We start from the raw sequence: 14746 nt of genomic DNA, 5'->3' as shown, positions 1-14746 counted from the left end.
TTGTTCATTTTCTCTCCTTAATCTACGTAGAGGTTTAGTGTGATTATACTGTCCCAGGTCCCTGTCTGCCCAGGACGAGGACTTACTTGGCTTCACCGTGTGAGCCTAGGTCGAGGAGCAACACTGCTGGTGCTGAGTGTGAGCTAGTCGAAGAGCAAGCACTGCAGTTAAAGGGAAAGCAAGTATTTCAGTTGAGATGTTTGTGGGAATGGACTAGGACCTGATACAGGCTGTTTGCCACATCTGTGGAATATATTGTAGGGAAGGGTCAACTCAGGACCTTCCCGAGAGCCGCCAGAGAGAGTCCAACAGTGTTTGTGCATCTGTTCTTCTTCATCCCTGTGTGGTACGGCTGATGAGGGTTTATTTCACTATTTCAGGTGTTGTGACAACTAACGAAAATCAGATTTCAAAATTCCAGCTTTTATAGTTAAAGATTGGAAACTGATGATCCTCCTCCCCTGCTATCCCAGTATACTTTACATTTTTTAAGAAGACTGTTTGATCTATGCTCTGCAACATTTTTTATATTCTTTTTCCCTGTTGAAGGTGGATAGGCATGTGGACCTGTTAGAAGTTGCCCAGGAGACAGATGGCTTCTCAGGCAGTGACCTGAAAGAGATGTGCCGAGACGCTGCCCTCCTGTGTGTCCGGGAATATGTGAATTCTACATCAGAGGAAAGGTATGAGCTCTAGTATTTGTCAGACCATCTTAGAGCTTTTGCATTCGTTCATTTTTCTTTACAATATCTATGCTGCTTATGGGATCAAGGTGAACTTGAATTAATGCTCACCCCAACTGTATTAATTGCCTTTTTCCCTAAAAGAAAGTTCTTTCTGAAAGTGAATTGGAGACGTGGGTCATGAGGAGGCTCTGGAATGAAGAGGAAGACAAAAGCTGACTTTGCACCGAATGTCCAGGGACTGGGTCACCGGAAGCCGATAGGAGCTTAGCTCCCTGCCTCTGAGAGGGAGCTTCGTTCTCCAGCGCTCCTCGCTTGTTTTGCACCTTAAATTCCTAATCTCATTTCCTGTGGTCTTCCAGAATTTCACATGGAAATGGGGTGAGGGCCTTGGGTGAGGGCCTTTGTTGGGGGCTATACTTCAGCTTGTTCACAGGGATGTGTTTACTAAACAAAGAAGCTGTTGTCACTGCAGCAAACTTCCAAGCATTGGTTTGAGAAACTATTCGTACCCCCCTGTTTCAGCAAAGACATTAGAAAACCAGAATAAGTTAGCCTTGATGAACCACAACCCGCACAAGGGCCAGCGGAGCACCGTGCGTCCTCAGAATACCTTCTGATGAAGAGTTGCCGTAACTCTTAGCAGACCCATGTGGGCCTGTGTTGAATGAGCTCTCCACCTCTTGCCCTTTTGTTTCTTGGGCCCCTTCCTCATTCCCCCCTGAGGCTTTCACTCCGCAGGACCTGGATTTGCCTCTTGTGCTGTGTTTTTAATTACAGTACATTGCCATAGTGAGCTTCACCAAAAATGTTTCCCTTGGCGTAGAAAAGTTAGCCATGTGTGCACTCGTTCTGCACCTGCCTTTAGTGCTCCCGGGGGCCCCGTTATAGAGAGGGTCACTTCATTTATTTGTTGCCAGATTACTCTAGTTGAACTACCCTAATGCTAACCTTGGGAATATTTTTGACCTCTGACTCCAGCCAAGTCTACTTTCCAAAGGTTTCTATTCTTGCGTGTGAGATAATGAAGAGAGGCAAAAAAACAACCTATGAGTACATTTTGTGTGAATAAATTACCTTAATCATAAAGGTCCACTTTTTCTGCTCTCCTGAAGGCCTTTGAAATTTTCTATTTCAATATGAAAAATCTGGCTGATAGCCTTGGCTTATCCTAAGTGTCTGTAAATTACAAACAAGGAGACATTGTATATTGGATTTAGTTTTTCTCATCATTGAAGAGGGGAGGACTTTGAGTAGTTGGTTTTTGTTAATAGCAAATAATTTTATTTTCAGTTTGTCCCGTGCTGCCCTATGTACATGAATATATGCCCACGAATGCTACTTTTGATATCTTGATTGGAATTCTACTCCCATTTAGATAAACTGCACACCTGTATCTAACATCTCTCCGTTCTGCTGATACTCTGCACTCGATTCTCAGTGGGAGGTGTTTGGTTTTCAGCACCACCCCTCGGATGTGTATTCATAACCAGCCATTTTGGCTTCTACCTCCCAGCAGTCAGTGCTTCTTAAAAATCTCTGCAGACTTGCATCTGCCTAGAGAATTCCTGAAAGAATTCACAGAAAGTGGTTAATTGTGGCTCTCTTTGGGGGACTTTGGTGGGAAAGAGATTTCACGTTCTGATGTTGGTAGCATACTCGAGGGAGGTGTACTCCAAAGTCATTTGACCAAAAGAAACAAAACAAAAACAAAAACAAAAAAAACAAAGTCATTTGACCATGTGGCTGTTTTGTTTGCATTGTAGCCACGATGAAGATGAAATCCGGCCCGTGCAACAACAGGACCTGCATCGGGCAATTGAAAAAATGAAGAAATCAAAGGATGCAGCATTTCAGAATGTTTTAACACATGTTTGTTTAGATTAAGAGTAAAGATCATTTGTACAGTTCAATGTGATCTAGTTTGATGCACTCTCTTACCTTCAGTGGAAAAAGAATGAAAAGATCAATGTTCTTCACCCAGTGAGAGAGTGAACTGTTCACAACACTGGTTTTATACTCTGAATTCTAAGTTATTGAGATATAGTTATTATATAAGCGGTATTACTACTTGTCAGAAATCATGAGGAGGAACAATTTAATCCAGCCCGAGGGGGTGCTCGTGTTTGACCTCCGTAGCCATATGTTGCAGCCTCAGAGCATCTAGCTGGTCTCAAGGATGATGCATTGAGTCATTCGGGAGAAAGGGGGGTGTGGGTAAGTGCTGATGTCTCAACCTGTGAGAGTGTGTGTGTGTGTGTATTAAATGTATATATTCACACATTTTATATTGATATTCTGTAGATATGTTTGAATATGGAAACTTTTTTTTACCCCAACTACTGAATCAGAAAGTACCAAATAGTATATGGCAAAACGGAGATATATGGTTGTGTCTAAAGGTACAGTGATTCAGCCATTTCCAGTTGTTTCCACTTATTTCAGCCTTTTTTTGTTTTTGTTTTTTTTAAGTCGACCATTTCTCTGCAGTGGAATAGTTGGAGCCGGCCACATCTCCGTTTCTGGTTGTGGCTCCGTTATTATGGTCGTCAGGATAATCAAAAATACTTGCTCAGTGATCAACATCGAATGATTGGCAGGCAGTCGCGTGATCAACACTGATTTCACCTCTTTCTGGAACCACACTGAGTTAGAGACATGTTTTAAATCGATGCCTACGGATGGATTGAAAGCCTTGCCCAAGAATGGCTTTGAAAACCACAGTGCCATTCAGTACATGTATGTGACTTTCCTTTCTTCGTTTCATGTGACATAGTTCTGTTGTAACCATGGTTATTTAATGTCATTTTAAAGTTGTATGTTCTTTAATTATGGTCAAATATAATTTGGTCATCGAAATGAAATGATAGTTTAAAACAAGTAGCTGTTACTAAATGTGCTAAAAATACTCATTTTATGACTTTAATTTTTAAAGTTTTCTTAGCATATTATGAATTGTGCCCTAGTTAGTACAAATATACACATCCGAATCCCCATACTGTATCCGTGGTCATCCGATGCTATGTGCCCTACATAAGAAACATTTTTTGTCCAAAACTTCACTAACCAGAATTCTATTACAGGCACTTAAAATCACCGCATGAGGAAAATAGCACAATAAAATCTTGAGGTGCCTTCTGTGAACCATCTGAAAGATTAAATTATTTTTGTTTTTATTGTATTTCTTTGTAAGTCTTTACTCATGAGTTATTGGATTAATTTATTTGCTAGGAAGTCCCTCACGGAACCTGTTGGAGGGTTTATTCCATTGTGCTTTGAATGATGGGCGGGACAGGGGTTGCAGGGACGCACTCTGGACAACAAAAAAAAGCAAGTCCTGAGGATTGTGAAGATGATCGAAAATTGGCTGCAGAACACAAGACACCAAAAATAAAGTTTCGTCTCCATTTTTGATGACTGTATTGTACTATTATTTTATAAATAATGCAATAAAGAGGTCCCTCTTTATCAATTTTTCTCTACTTGTTTTTTTTCAGGTATGTAAAATTGGGGTGTTTTTTTTTTTTTTTAGTCCATAAACTTTGTCCTCTGAGTATCTTATTTCACTGTGTAGCTTTTACACTCTTGTAATGTGCGTTCTAGTATCCAGTCATTATTGTGTCTCTGTACAGGGTTCGGTAATGACTTAATTTTAATCTGAAGGCACATACTGATACAAAATAAGATGCATCACATCCTTTCTGAAATTCAGAGTATCCGGTAGTACAGTTTATCATGGTTTTAATCACCAAATAAAGTTAGAGAAACACACTAATCCCATCCGCCGTGACTCGTAGGCATCTTAGGGCCTGAAGGTAATCGAGGACACTTTCTTATATCACCCTGAAGAACTGTGCTTGTTGTAGACAGGCCTTCGACGCAGGTCGTTGGGTTCGAGGTTCTTGATACACCCTCGTGGGTGGTGGTTCCGAGTACCAGCTGTGGAGTCGGACCGCCTGGGTCTAAATCCAGGCTCCCCGTTAACTAACCCTGTGCCCGTGCATCAGTCACCTAACGTCCCTGAGCCCCCGCTGCTCATTTACAACACGGAGCTACGGTGGCACCCAGCGAAGGGGCGGTGTGGGGAGCTGGCGCGGCGAGGCGCTGCTCAGAGTGGGGCCCTCAGTACTGGTTGTATTACTTCTGCACACTGGTGTCTGCCAAACAGCCTGTTTTTGAGAAAGAAAACAGCCTCTTTTCAGTAACAGAGACTCTCTCTTTTTTAAAATTTTATTTATTCATGAGAGGCACAGAGAGAGAGGCAGAGACCCAGGCAGAGGGAGAAGCATGGGACTCGATCCCAAGACCCTGGGGTCACGCCCTGAGCCGATGGCAGACGCTCAACTGCTGAGCCCCCCCCCCCCCCCCCCCGGCGTCCCTATAATTCTCTCTCTAGCTTCTCTTCCGGTCAGAGTATGGGCTAGAATTGCGATACGCCGAGCGTGCATCCGGCCCCGAAGCCTAGAGTCCTTCCACTTAGAGCAGACCTCGGAGGACGTCCGCCGAGTTTGCCGGCCGTTCAGCCGTCAGGGTTCGCGGACCTGCTCAGAAGTTCGAGCCCTCTTCACGTGTACAGGGGGAAGTTGCATCCGACGCCTCACGTTCATGAAACCCCTGAGGTGCGTGGCACCGACGCGGGACGCAGCTGCAAGCAGACCCAGAGGTCCAGTTAGCAAAGGAAGAGCAGCCTGGGCCGCGCTGCTGGAGACGTGGACGCTTCCCGCAGCGTGAGGGGTCGGTGGCAGAGCGCGCTGGGAGTGTGTGTCCGTGGCGACCGGGAATTGGCGGTTCCTGCCCCGGAGAACACTTGTAGGCACCAGCTGCTGCTGGACACGCGGCGGCGGGGCCGGTGACGCTGGTGGACCGTAGCCGGGACGCCGTGTGCCGGCCTGACCGCCGGCTCCAAACCAGAGCCAAAGCCCCAGCGAGACCATCAGCGACACGCGAGCCTCGGAGCTGAGGCTGCAACACTGTCGTGTCTCCGAGAGGCGTAGCTTCCGTGGAGCGGCGAAGGTACTCGAGTGGGCTCGGTGACCTGTCATCCGGTGAAGCAAACTCCGCAGACGCGTCGGAGGGAGACGAGCGTTGCCTACGGGGCCAGAGGCTCAGTCTCGGAAGAGGGCCCGGCCAGTCCTGCCGCGAGCCACCCACCAGCAATCGGGCCCCCCCGAAGGCTGTGGGAGCCTCTGAGCTCAGCAGGAAGTTTAAAGAACGACTTAGGAAGGTCCCGAAGGCTTTGTAGCAGGACTTGCTCAAGAATCTTTGCCTTTCTTCCTCCGTTGGATTAGGTAGGTCCATTGGTCTTTACATTGCCCCGTTCTTGAATCCTGCAAGGAGGGGCGCGAGCGCAAGTCAGAATCCCTGCTCGCGGTCCTGGAGCTGCGGGGACGACCCCCAGGAACCGTGGCCCGAACGGGGCACAGCGGGTACCTGGATGTCCCCACCCTCAAGGCTACATGCTCAAGACAGCAGTATTTCGACCAAAGGAGATGGAGAGCGGCGGCGGAGGCGGCTGGCCAAGTAAAAAATGACAAATGACAGCTGGTCGCAGGGAGCCATACGTCGCGCTCAGTGGAGGTGGTTCTCTGACTCGCGGGCGTAGCGGAGTGTGAGCTGAGCCTCCAGGGACTGCTCCGTCGCAGCCCGCAGGCCGGGGCCTTCACCTGATGCTGGAGCGCACCTGGCGTGTCCAGCTCTAGCGGAGTGAGCACTTTCCATTTGTGATCTATTCTGTTCCAGGTAACGGGTACAAACAGAACACGGGCCCGGAGTCCAGTGTTGGGTTTTGCTTCACGTCCAAGGAGTGCGCACCTTCCCCGTGACGGGCAGCTGTGGCGCAGGCCTGGTGGCCCCGCTCCCGGAGGCCGGCCGCGCCGGGTGTGGGCTGCGGGGAGTCGGCCGGGCCTGGGCCCCCCAGCCCCCCACTGCACCCCCGCCCTGTCCGGCAGCAGCCTCTTGCTGGCGGCCGTTCAGGCGTTGCGAGGGCTCAGGTCGCACGGGCTCTGGCGGCCGGTCACCAGGAGCACGCACAGGACTTAGAGCCCCCCGTTCACCACGTACGCCGGGGGCCCGGGGAGGGGACTGTCACCTGGCGGATGGTTTGTGAAGGTGATGTGTCTCTAGCTCTTGCAGCTGGTTGACGTCCCTGCGTCCCCGCCACATCTCCGCTGAGGCAGGCCTGCCCTTCCACACGCCACGGCCAGACGCAGGGGCCTCGCCCGCCGCGTACACGGGCGCCCGGCCTCCCACTCCCCTGCAGGCCCCATCTCCCCCCCCAGAGGGCAGCTGGTGAAGGGCCCCGCACCCACTCTTCCCGGCTAGTGGGAAGCATCACTTTTATTCTGCCTCGGTTTTCCCTTGTCACTCTGCGAGTGAAGGCCGTTCATGTCCTCCCACTTTCTAGCACAATTCTGTCATGTGAAGTTCATTTCCAACTTTATAGGTTTCGATCCCAGCTGTGAAACTCTTATACATACGTAATATAATTTTACACGTGTGTGTGCACGCCACCTAGATCTACGGCCTGGTAGCCTTGGGCAAAGTCTGTTTCCTTGAGCACCTGCTCCCTGGTCTGTGAATAGAAATCAAACCGTGTACCTTCTGGGATCGTTTTAGGAATCCTATGGAAGTGCTTTGGGAGCTAGGAAGCGAATACGGCTGCAGGCGCTCGTGTGCTTAGGAAAACCCTCTCCTGTGGCCCACTTCTAGGCTCACTTTGTGTGTACGGGGGTGGGCATGCTGCCGTAGGTCCCTAAGCCTACCTTCCCGCCCCTGCTCACACGTGGTGGCAGTGGTGGCCATACTGCGGGACAGGGCGGGACCCCCGGCCATGCTGACTGACCATCGGCCCTCCTAGTCGAGGCTCTGTCAGCTGCCGGTGGGTGTCAGCCTTGGTGGATGAGGCGCAGGTTATGAAATAGGCCATCAGGTGCCAGGTTGCAGGTGCTGCGTGGGCCCCAAGGCTTCTGCGTACTCAACGGGTTTATTTCCCCGACTTCGGGAGTTGGAAGCTTGCTTTATTGTTTACGCAAAGATCTGGTACTTTCTAGAATTGCTTTTTACCCTCGGAGGACAGGATGGGGATGCAGCCTCCCTAGTGGCTCACGGGACTAATACCCTTCATGAATGTAGGTTCGTTTTGGTGAACACACTTGTAGGAGCCAATCTTTAAACAAGTCCAAAATACCAAATCCGGATGCAAGCTGGGTACGTAAGAGCAGCCCACTGTTATGTCAGCATGTGGGGAGCTGAATTTTACCTTTGAACAATGTCTGGAAAGCAGGCTTATGAAGTGCATATAAAGCAAGATTTTTTTCTTTCCAAATAAGTGAGAGGCCCAATAATAGTATTCATCCAAGACCCAAATGCATGCAGCGGGGAGGAAAAAGAAGTTTTCCATATCCTGGTCCTTGGTGCGTGCTGCTAGTGAGGACGTGCTTAGGTGGTGGAGACCTGCATCCAGCTCAGGCGAAAGGGGGCCCTTCTCCCGTCAGCCCCCCACACGCCGGAGCACTGGCCGCCCTGGGGCCGCCCTGGGGCGCCCACCGTCAGGAAAGTGCTGGAGAGCAGCAGCAGCCCTGACCGCCGACGCGACAAACTCCAACTTGCTCTCCCCAGGGGACCAGGATGTCTCTCAGCGCCGATAGGTTAGCAGGCTGCGCCCTCACCTGACCCAGTGACCTGCAGGGGCCCCTGGGGACGGTCCCCACCTGTGCAGCCTGGCATCCCCCTCGGCACCTGCATCTTCATGTCCTCACCCACTTCCTGCCCTACTTTGTCCTCCTACCGCCCAGGGAACCAGGCAAGGCTCTGGGTGTCAGGAGGGGGGCGGCAGGTGGCAGCTCTGGGCGGCTGTTCCCCGGTGGGACCCCGAGGGCCGCAGCAGGGAGGAGAAGCAGCCCATGGCCCGATGCCTGGGGTCCCGGGGGGGGCAGGTTCCCCTTCTCACCGCAGAGCACCCATGGAGAGGGGCTCAGAGCCACGCAGGACCCTGCCTGGGGGTGCTTGGGGCGGCGGGTGAGCTTCGGTCAGATCCTCGTGCCCCGTGGACATTAGGAGCCCCCCCGCCCCCGCAGCCCCGCGGACATCAGGAGCCCCTCCCTGGTCCCTGGCCAGGCCCTGGTCCGTGTCACAGGCACAAAAGACACCACTTTCACTTTGAGGCATTTATTAAAACAGAAGCATCACTGGTACAGAGAAATAGTCATTTGCACTAAGTGCGGTATGAAGAGCAGAAAAGCAGTTTTAAATAGATCTTTAAAAAATCACAAAATATATCGATTAAGGCACTTTGTCCCTTCTCATGGTTTCAATAAATACGCTGTTCTCTAAAACTGGCAGTGAGGCCTCCGAGGGGCCCGACTGGACTGGGAGAGGCAGTCGTGCGCTGCTGTGGCCGTTGTGTGTCATTGATTTCCAGAAGAGCTTTCATTAGCTAAGATCAGTGTTTTTTTTGTTTTGTTTTTAACTGAGAATATGACAAAAATCACAGTTTTCTCTTTGCAGTTTGTCTCTTCCAGAGAGACCCAGCTACGAGGCTACAGTGTCCTCACATGTTCTCCGCAGCGAGGAATCGGGATCAGGGCCGGGGGGCACCCGCCAGGAGGTGCAGCCAAGGACGTTAGCTGTGGGCACCGCGGGAGTCTTTGGAGCAGCGAGGTCAGCAGGGTCAGGGACTCTGGGCCTGCGGCCTCCAAGAGACTGCTGGGTACGGGCCTGGTGTGCAAGGAGCTTGGCTAAGCAGCGGGGGCCGGGGCAGGGGCGGGGGCGGGGGCGGCCCCTGTGCTGCACGGTGTAGACGCAGCACCAGGCTGGGGACCAAGCTCCTCGGGGCCACCAGAACTTCCTCATGACGCCAACTGAGTTTGTGCAACGTGCTCAGCGGCTGGGCCCTGGGAGCCCGGGCACGGGCCGTGGGAGGCGGAGCCCCCCCAGGAGCCACACCCCGCGTAGGGCGGAGAACGGCCCTTTGCCCTCGGTCACCTGGACACGGGAGGTTGGGCGGATGGGCTCCGCTGTGGCCGTGGGCACGGCCCGACATACGCTTGGCGTGTTGGCCACCAGGGCTTTAAGGAAACCGGGGACCCGCCGAGGCCCGCGCCGTAGGGGACACACGGCGGCTGGCCCTGCAGGGCTCCCGCCCCGGCCTGCCCTGCTCCGGGGGCTCCGTCCCACCCTCGTCTCTCTGGGGCCGGCCCTAAATTAGCAGACGATCTCTAGCTCATCCTAAAACCCGCAATCAGCCACCGCGAAGCCGTTGTGCACAGAGCGTCTAATCACAGAAATGGGGGGGCCAGGGCGGCGGGAAGAGGGCGCGGCCCGGCGCCTCAGTCGCGCTTCTCCAGGGAGCCGTAGTAGTCGGTCAGCACCTTCCAGGCCTTGGGCGCCATGAAGCCGTCGGGGGGGTTCTCGCCTTCCCGCGCCAGCTTCCTCATCCGCGTCCCCGAGATGAAGTCGAACTCGTTGTGCCTGTCACGGGGGGCCACGCAGCGCACAGCGGGTGAGTCACGCGCGCCCCAGAGACACCCCGGGGGGGCTGCAGGCCCTTCCTGCAAACAGCTGCGCCTCTGGAAGGGGCGGCTCGCTCGCCCTTGGGCACAGGGGCCTGCAGAGGAGGGGACCCGGCGCAGCGGGACTCGGGGCCCTTCTGGGCCCTGCTGTGCCCGCGGGGAGGGTCACCTGCCGCCGCCGCTCCGGGAGCAGGGAGCTGGCCCGGCCCCGAAGTCCCCCCGCGGTGCAGGTGCGAGGGGGACGGGGAGGGAGCCTGAGGGCCGCGGACGGACGCGCAGGGGCCCGGACCTCCGGGGGCACGAATCGGGGCGCCTGTCACGGTAGGGGCCCCGCCGCGGTCCGGGAGCCCGGAAACCTACCTCGCCGGGTCGTAGAAGTCCATGGCCTTCTTGGCTTTGTTGTAGGCCGCCACCCGGAACGGGATGATTTCCACGGAGGTCAGGCCAGGGGCCATGCTCAGGACCTTGCCCCCGTGGCTGGGCTCGTACAGGTCTTTCTTAGTCTCGGGGTGCGGCATCCCTGCGGGGTCCCGGCCCACGATATAGAAGTTCACCCCTGCAATCATCCGGGACCTGCAGTGCCACTGGACCTGGGGACGGCACGTGGGAGCCGGTCAGCGCCCGCCGACTCCTGGGTCCCTGCTCACAGACTCGCTCGGCTCTGCCCTGGGAGTGACCCCGGGTCCCGGGATCGGGTCCCGCGTCGGGCTCCCCGCGGGGAGCTGCTTCTCCCCCGGCCCGGGCCCCTGCCCCCTGTCTCTGGGTCTGGGTCTCCCAGGAATACATGAAACCTTTTATTTTAGAAGGTTGGAAAGAGAGAGCCTGGAAGGTGCCGGCGTCTGCTCAGGGCCCTCCGACGTGAGCGGGAGCCCCCCGCCCCCCGCCCCCGGCCGCGCACCTCCGTGGGGCCGGCGTACAGCATCGGCGACGGGAAGATGGCCACGATGGTGGACGAGGGGTCCAGGACGCCCTCCTCCAGGACGGCCGCGTGCTGCTTCATGCGCCACTCGAGGGGCACGTCGTCGTCCTTGGTCCAGCCGCCCAGCGGGTGCAGCAGGAGCACGGGCTGCTTGTAGCCCCGGTCCAGGAGCCTGCGGCGTGTGTCCTGCATGAGCAGGGCGTGCCCGTTGTGCACGGGGTTGCGCAGCTGGAAGGCGAACACCGCATCTGGGACGGGAACACGCGAGGCCGGTGAGCAACGCACGTGGGCCCCTGGCCGCCGCCCCCGGTAAAGCCAACCCGGCCTTGCGGCCCAAGGGGAAGGCAGGGGGGCGGCTCTGGCCTCGGGGTGGTGAGTTCGAGCCCCTCGGCGCGCGTGCAGATCACGTAAAAATAAACATAAAACATTCTTAGAGGAAAGGAAACCGCTCCGTTTACTGTGCACTCACTAGGCCACTTGCTTTTGAAAACCATCCTCGGTCTCCACCGGAGTCCCCGGGGGTTCCTTGCTTCCTCGGAGGGGCCCACGGGCGGGACACAGGCAGGAAGCCCTAACGGGGAGCCGGCCCCACAGAGGAGCCCCTGGGGGCCCGGGGGCTCCCCCGCCCAGGTTGTGCTCGCTCTCCTCCGTCTCTCACTCTCTCTCCCTCCCAAAGAAATAAATATAATCCTTAAAAAAGAAAAAAGAAAGGAAGCCGCGTGCTGCCAAGCGTGGCTCAGGCTGAGCCGACCCTGCGTCTCCGCCCGCGACAGTCTCTGCGACCTAAAGACCTAAAAACAGATTTCACCTTCACTGCAAAAAAAAAAAAAAATCTTCAAAACAACTCTGCTTGGTGGTGGGCTCCTGAGAGGCTTCATCGTTCCTTCTGGAGTCCATGAAATGGTGTAAAACACCATCATGATCCTATGATCCTATCCTGACTTTTTCTCTCCCCTTTTCAAAACTGCATGAAAGCCTTCCGGCCTCTGGGTCTCACCGCGTCCCCACGAGGCACCTGTCACCTCCGGGGTGGGGCGCGCCAGAGACCCCCGCTTCTAGACACAGAGGTACCTTGCGGTTTTAAGAACAGTTTTTATCATTTATTGTGTTTCCCCAAACTATGCTGCACCTGCTGCTCTGCAATTTGTGTTTATGCCTGATAAACACGCGGCGGGTATTTCTCTGCGTGGGGGCCCACGTCTAAGCGCCGCACGCTCTCCCTGCACGTGATGTACTCCACCCTCCAGGATGCAGCACCTGGGGTCGGCACGCACCCGGACGGGGCCTTCGAGCCTCCCAAGACTATCGACGTGCGGTTCCTGGTGTCTCCGACCGTAATCAGAGGGTGGCGAGGAGCCCCAACCGGGACCCGGGGGCCCCGACCTACCGGCGTTCATCTCTTTACACTTCTGCTTGAGCTCCAGGGGCGTCAGGCGGTACTGGTCCAGCCCATCGTTCCAGCGTATTCTCTCCAGCACCTGCAGGTCTCCACCAACCAGCCAATCCCCACTTTCCATCACCATCTGGAAAGACCATTGGTCAAGTTGTTAGACAGGAGTGTCGACTTCTAGTTTGTCTGAACAACGTTTTCTCAGACTTTTTGGTCTCTCGAGTCCCATACACATAATCTCCGTTTTGGGAGAGAGAGAGCGGGGCAGGGGCAGAGGGCGAAGAAGAGCCCCAGCAGCGTCCCCACTCAGCACCGACCCACGACCTGAGCCCAAACCGAGAGTCGGACGCTTAACGCGCAGAGCGCCCCGGGCCGGGTGCCCCGTCCCCAAGAACACCCTTGGCGGAAGGCGGCCCCGGTTTCCTGCGCGAGCCTGGCGGTGAGGGGTTCGAGCCGCGCGGAGCCGGGGCGCCCGGCCGAGAAGGGGCAGGTCGGGGTCGGGGCCCCCGCCTCCCGAGCCTCCCCGGGGACCGCGGCTCGCACACTCCTGACGCAGCGGCGCTCCCTGGACTGGCCTCTCGGGCCCGGGTGGACACGCGGGGTTGGCCGGGCGGGTGGCTCTCCAGCAGGTGACGCCCGCTAAGCTCAGCCTGGAAGGAGGCGCCCGCAGGCGGCTTCCTCCCTAGTTCTCTCCGATTCGAACGTGCAGAGAGCAGCAGTTCGCAGCCTCATCCACGTCCAAGGCTAAGCACAGGCCGACTCGCTGAAAGCTTCTTTTTCTCGAACCGTCTTCGACTAGGGCGCCCAGACCCCTCGATGGGGAAAGAAGGGCGTCGAGGAAACCGGACGCTCACACGCAAAGGACTAGAGCGAGAGCCTTGCCGTGCAGCCTGCGAGGAAATGCACCCCACCCGGGCTAAGGCCCTGCACGCGAGCTCTGAAACCTCGAGGTTCCTGGAGGAGGGAGACGCGGGGGTTACCCCCAACGCCCTCGCCTGGGAAGGAGGCTCTGGGGAGCAGTGAGCGGGGCTGGTGCTCGGGGGTCCGCCTGCAGGTGGAGGTCATGGCCTGTGCACCTGCAGCTCCAGAATTCCCCGCACTGCGCCTCCTCCGCCGGCCTGCCTTTCTGGGGGGGGGGCGGGGGTGAGGGTCACAGAGCCGGGCAGCCCTGGTTCTGGGGACCCACCAAGTGAGCGGGCTCTGCGGCGGGCGGCCGGGGTCTCTGACCTCCAGCCCAGGGCGCCCCCGCGGCGCAGGGAAGTCCGCGCACAGCAAAGGCGGGTGGGTTGCAGGCCAGGAGCGCACTGTCCCCACAGCACCGTGTCCTGGCACAGAACCTAGGGGTTCGGACTGACCTTCCAGGTCACGCTCCAGGCGCCGCCGGCCGAGACCAGGACAGAACACGTGCGGGCTTCCCTTGTGCCCACCCTGGCCCCTGCCGGGGGTGGGGGGGACTGGCGGGAAGAGTGGGCGCCCGAGGGGAAGGGTGGGACGGAAGGACGAAGACCCCCGGTTATGTCCCAGGGGTGCGGTAACCCGTGGTGGACGCGAGGGGGCTCCCGCTATTGCTCTGTGGGGCGGGGGGGGGGCACCTTCCCCCAACGTGGTTCCGCCTCAAGATGCTGAACCAATGCTTTTGGCATTTCTGGGGTGGGACAAAGGGCGTCTGTGTCCCCGGGCGCTCCAGCTGTCCCCAGGCCGGAGCTGTGGGTACAACAGCAGGAGAAATCATTGCCCGAGAGCCTCCCGAGGCTTCTCATCCGGGCGACTGGGGGGGACGTGGAGGTCGGGCCTGAGGGTGGGAGGACGAAGGTCAGCCTCCCTTCTCGGGTCACCAACCGCAGTGACCACAAAGAAACACGGGCCCACCAAGGCCCAGAACACAAGTCCTCCGGCGGCCCCGGGTCCGGCAGCTTCGAGGCCAGCCGGGGCCTCGCGGACCACCCGACAGACGACCCGGCGCCGGTGCGCAGGGCGGGCACTGCAGCCAGCGCGGGGCTCTGTGCTCACTAACCGCCGGTGTCCGGGCCTCGACAGAGCCCTTCCCACCTTTGCCACACTACACGCGGCGAGAAACAAGACCAAATATTCGCTCAACAGATTCCAGTAGGTTCGTTCCAACATCCACTCTGCAGGGCCAGGAGCCGGAAGAGGTCCTGGAGTCACGCGGACTCTGGCGCCTCCTTGGACGTGGCTCGTAACGGTTCCACCCTCCGGCTCTGCTCTGGGGTGGGGGACGGCTTTT

At 56.3% G+C, this 14746-nt stretch overlaps 2 protein-coding genes across 6 annotated transcripts in view; one reads left to right on the top strand and one right to left on the bottom strand.

The window, feature by feature from the left end:
- The window catches only part of ATAD1 (ATPase family AAA domain containing 1), a 62365-nt gene extending 58210 nt beyond the window's left edge, over positions 1-4155 (top strand). For all 4 annotated transcript variants that reach the window (XM_025441433.3, XM_025441432.3, XM_049102001.1 and 1 more), the window contains exons 9-10: positions 550-683; positions 2450-4155. In XM_025441433.3, coding sequence (XP_025297218.1) covers positions 550-683; positions 2450-2570 — 255 coding nt within the window. In that variant the 3' untranslated portion in view covers positions 2571-4155. The remainder of the gene's footprint in view (positions 1-549; positions 684-2449) is intronic.
- Positions 4156-8833: 4678 nt separating this feature from the next.
- Positions 8834-14746, bottom strand: part of PAPSS2 (3'-phosphoadenosine 5'-phosphosulfate synthase 2) — a 48820-nt gene continuing 42907 nt past the window's right edge. For both annotated transcript variants that reach the window (XM_025441435.3, XM_025441436.3), the window contains 4 exons: positions 12499-12634; positions 11091-11359; positions 10553-10782; positions 8834-10151 (listed from right to left, as the gene is read on the bottom strand). In XM_025441435.3, coding sequence (XP_025297220.1) covers positions 10010-10151; positions 10553-10782; positions 11091-11359; positions 12499-12634 — 777 coding nt within the window. In that variant the 3' untranslated portion in view covers positions 8834-10009. The remainder of the gene's footprint in view (positions 10152-10552; positions 10783-11090; positions 11360-12498; positions 12635-14746) is intronic.

This window comes from Canis lupus, chromosome 26, assembly GCF_003254725.2.
Source record: "Canis lupus dingo isolate Sandy chromosome 26, ASM325472v2, whole genome shotgun sequence".
Lineage (NCBI taxonomy): Eukaryota > Metazoa > Chordata > Mammalia > Carnivora > Canidae > Canis > Canis lupus.
The sequence above is the reverse complement of the archived record's forward strand: the minus strand, read 5'-3'. Positions and strand labels throughout refer to the sequence as shown.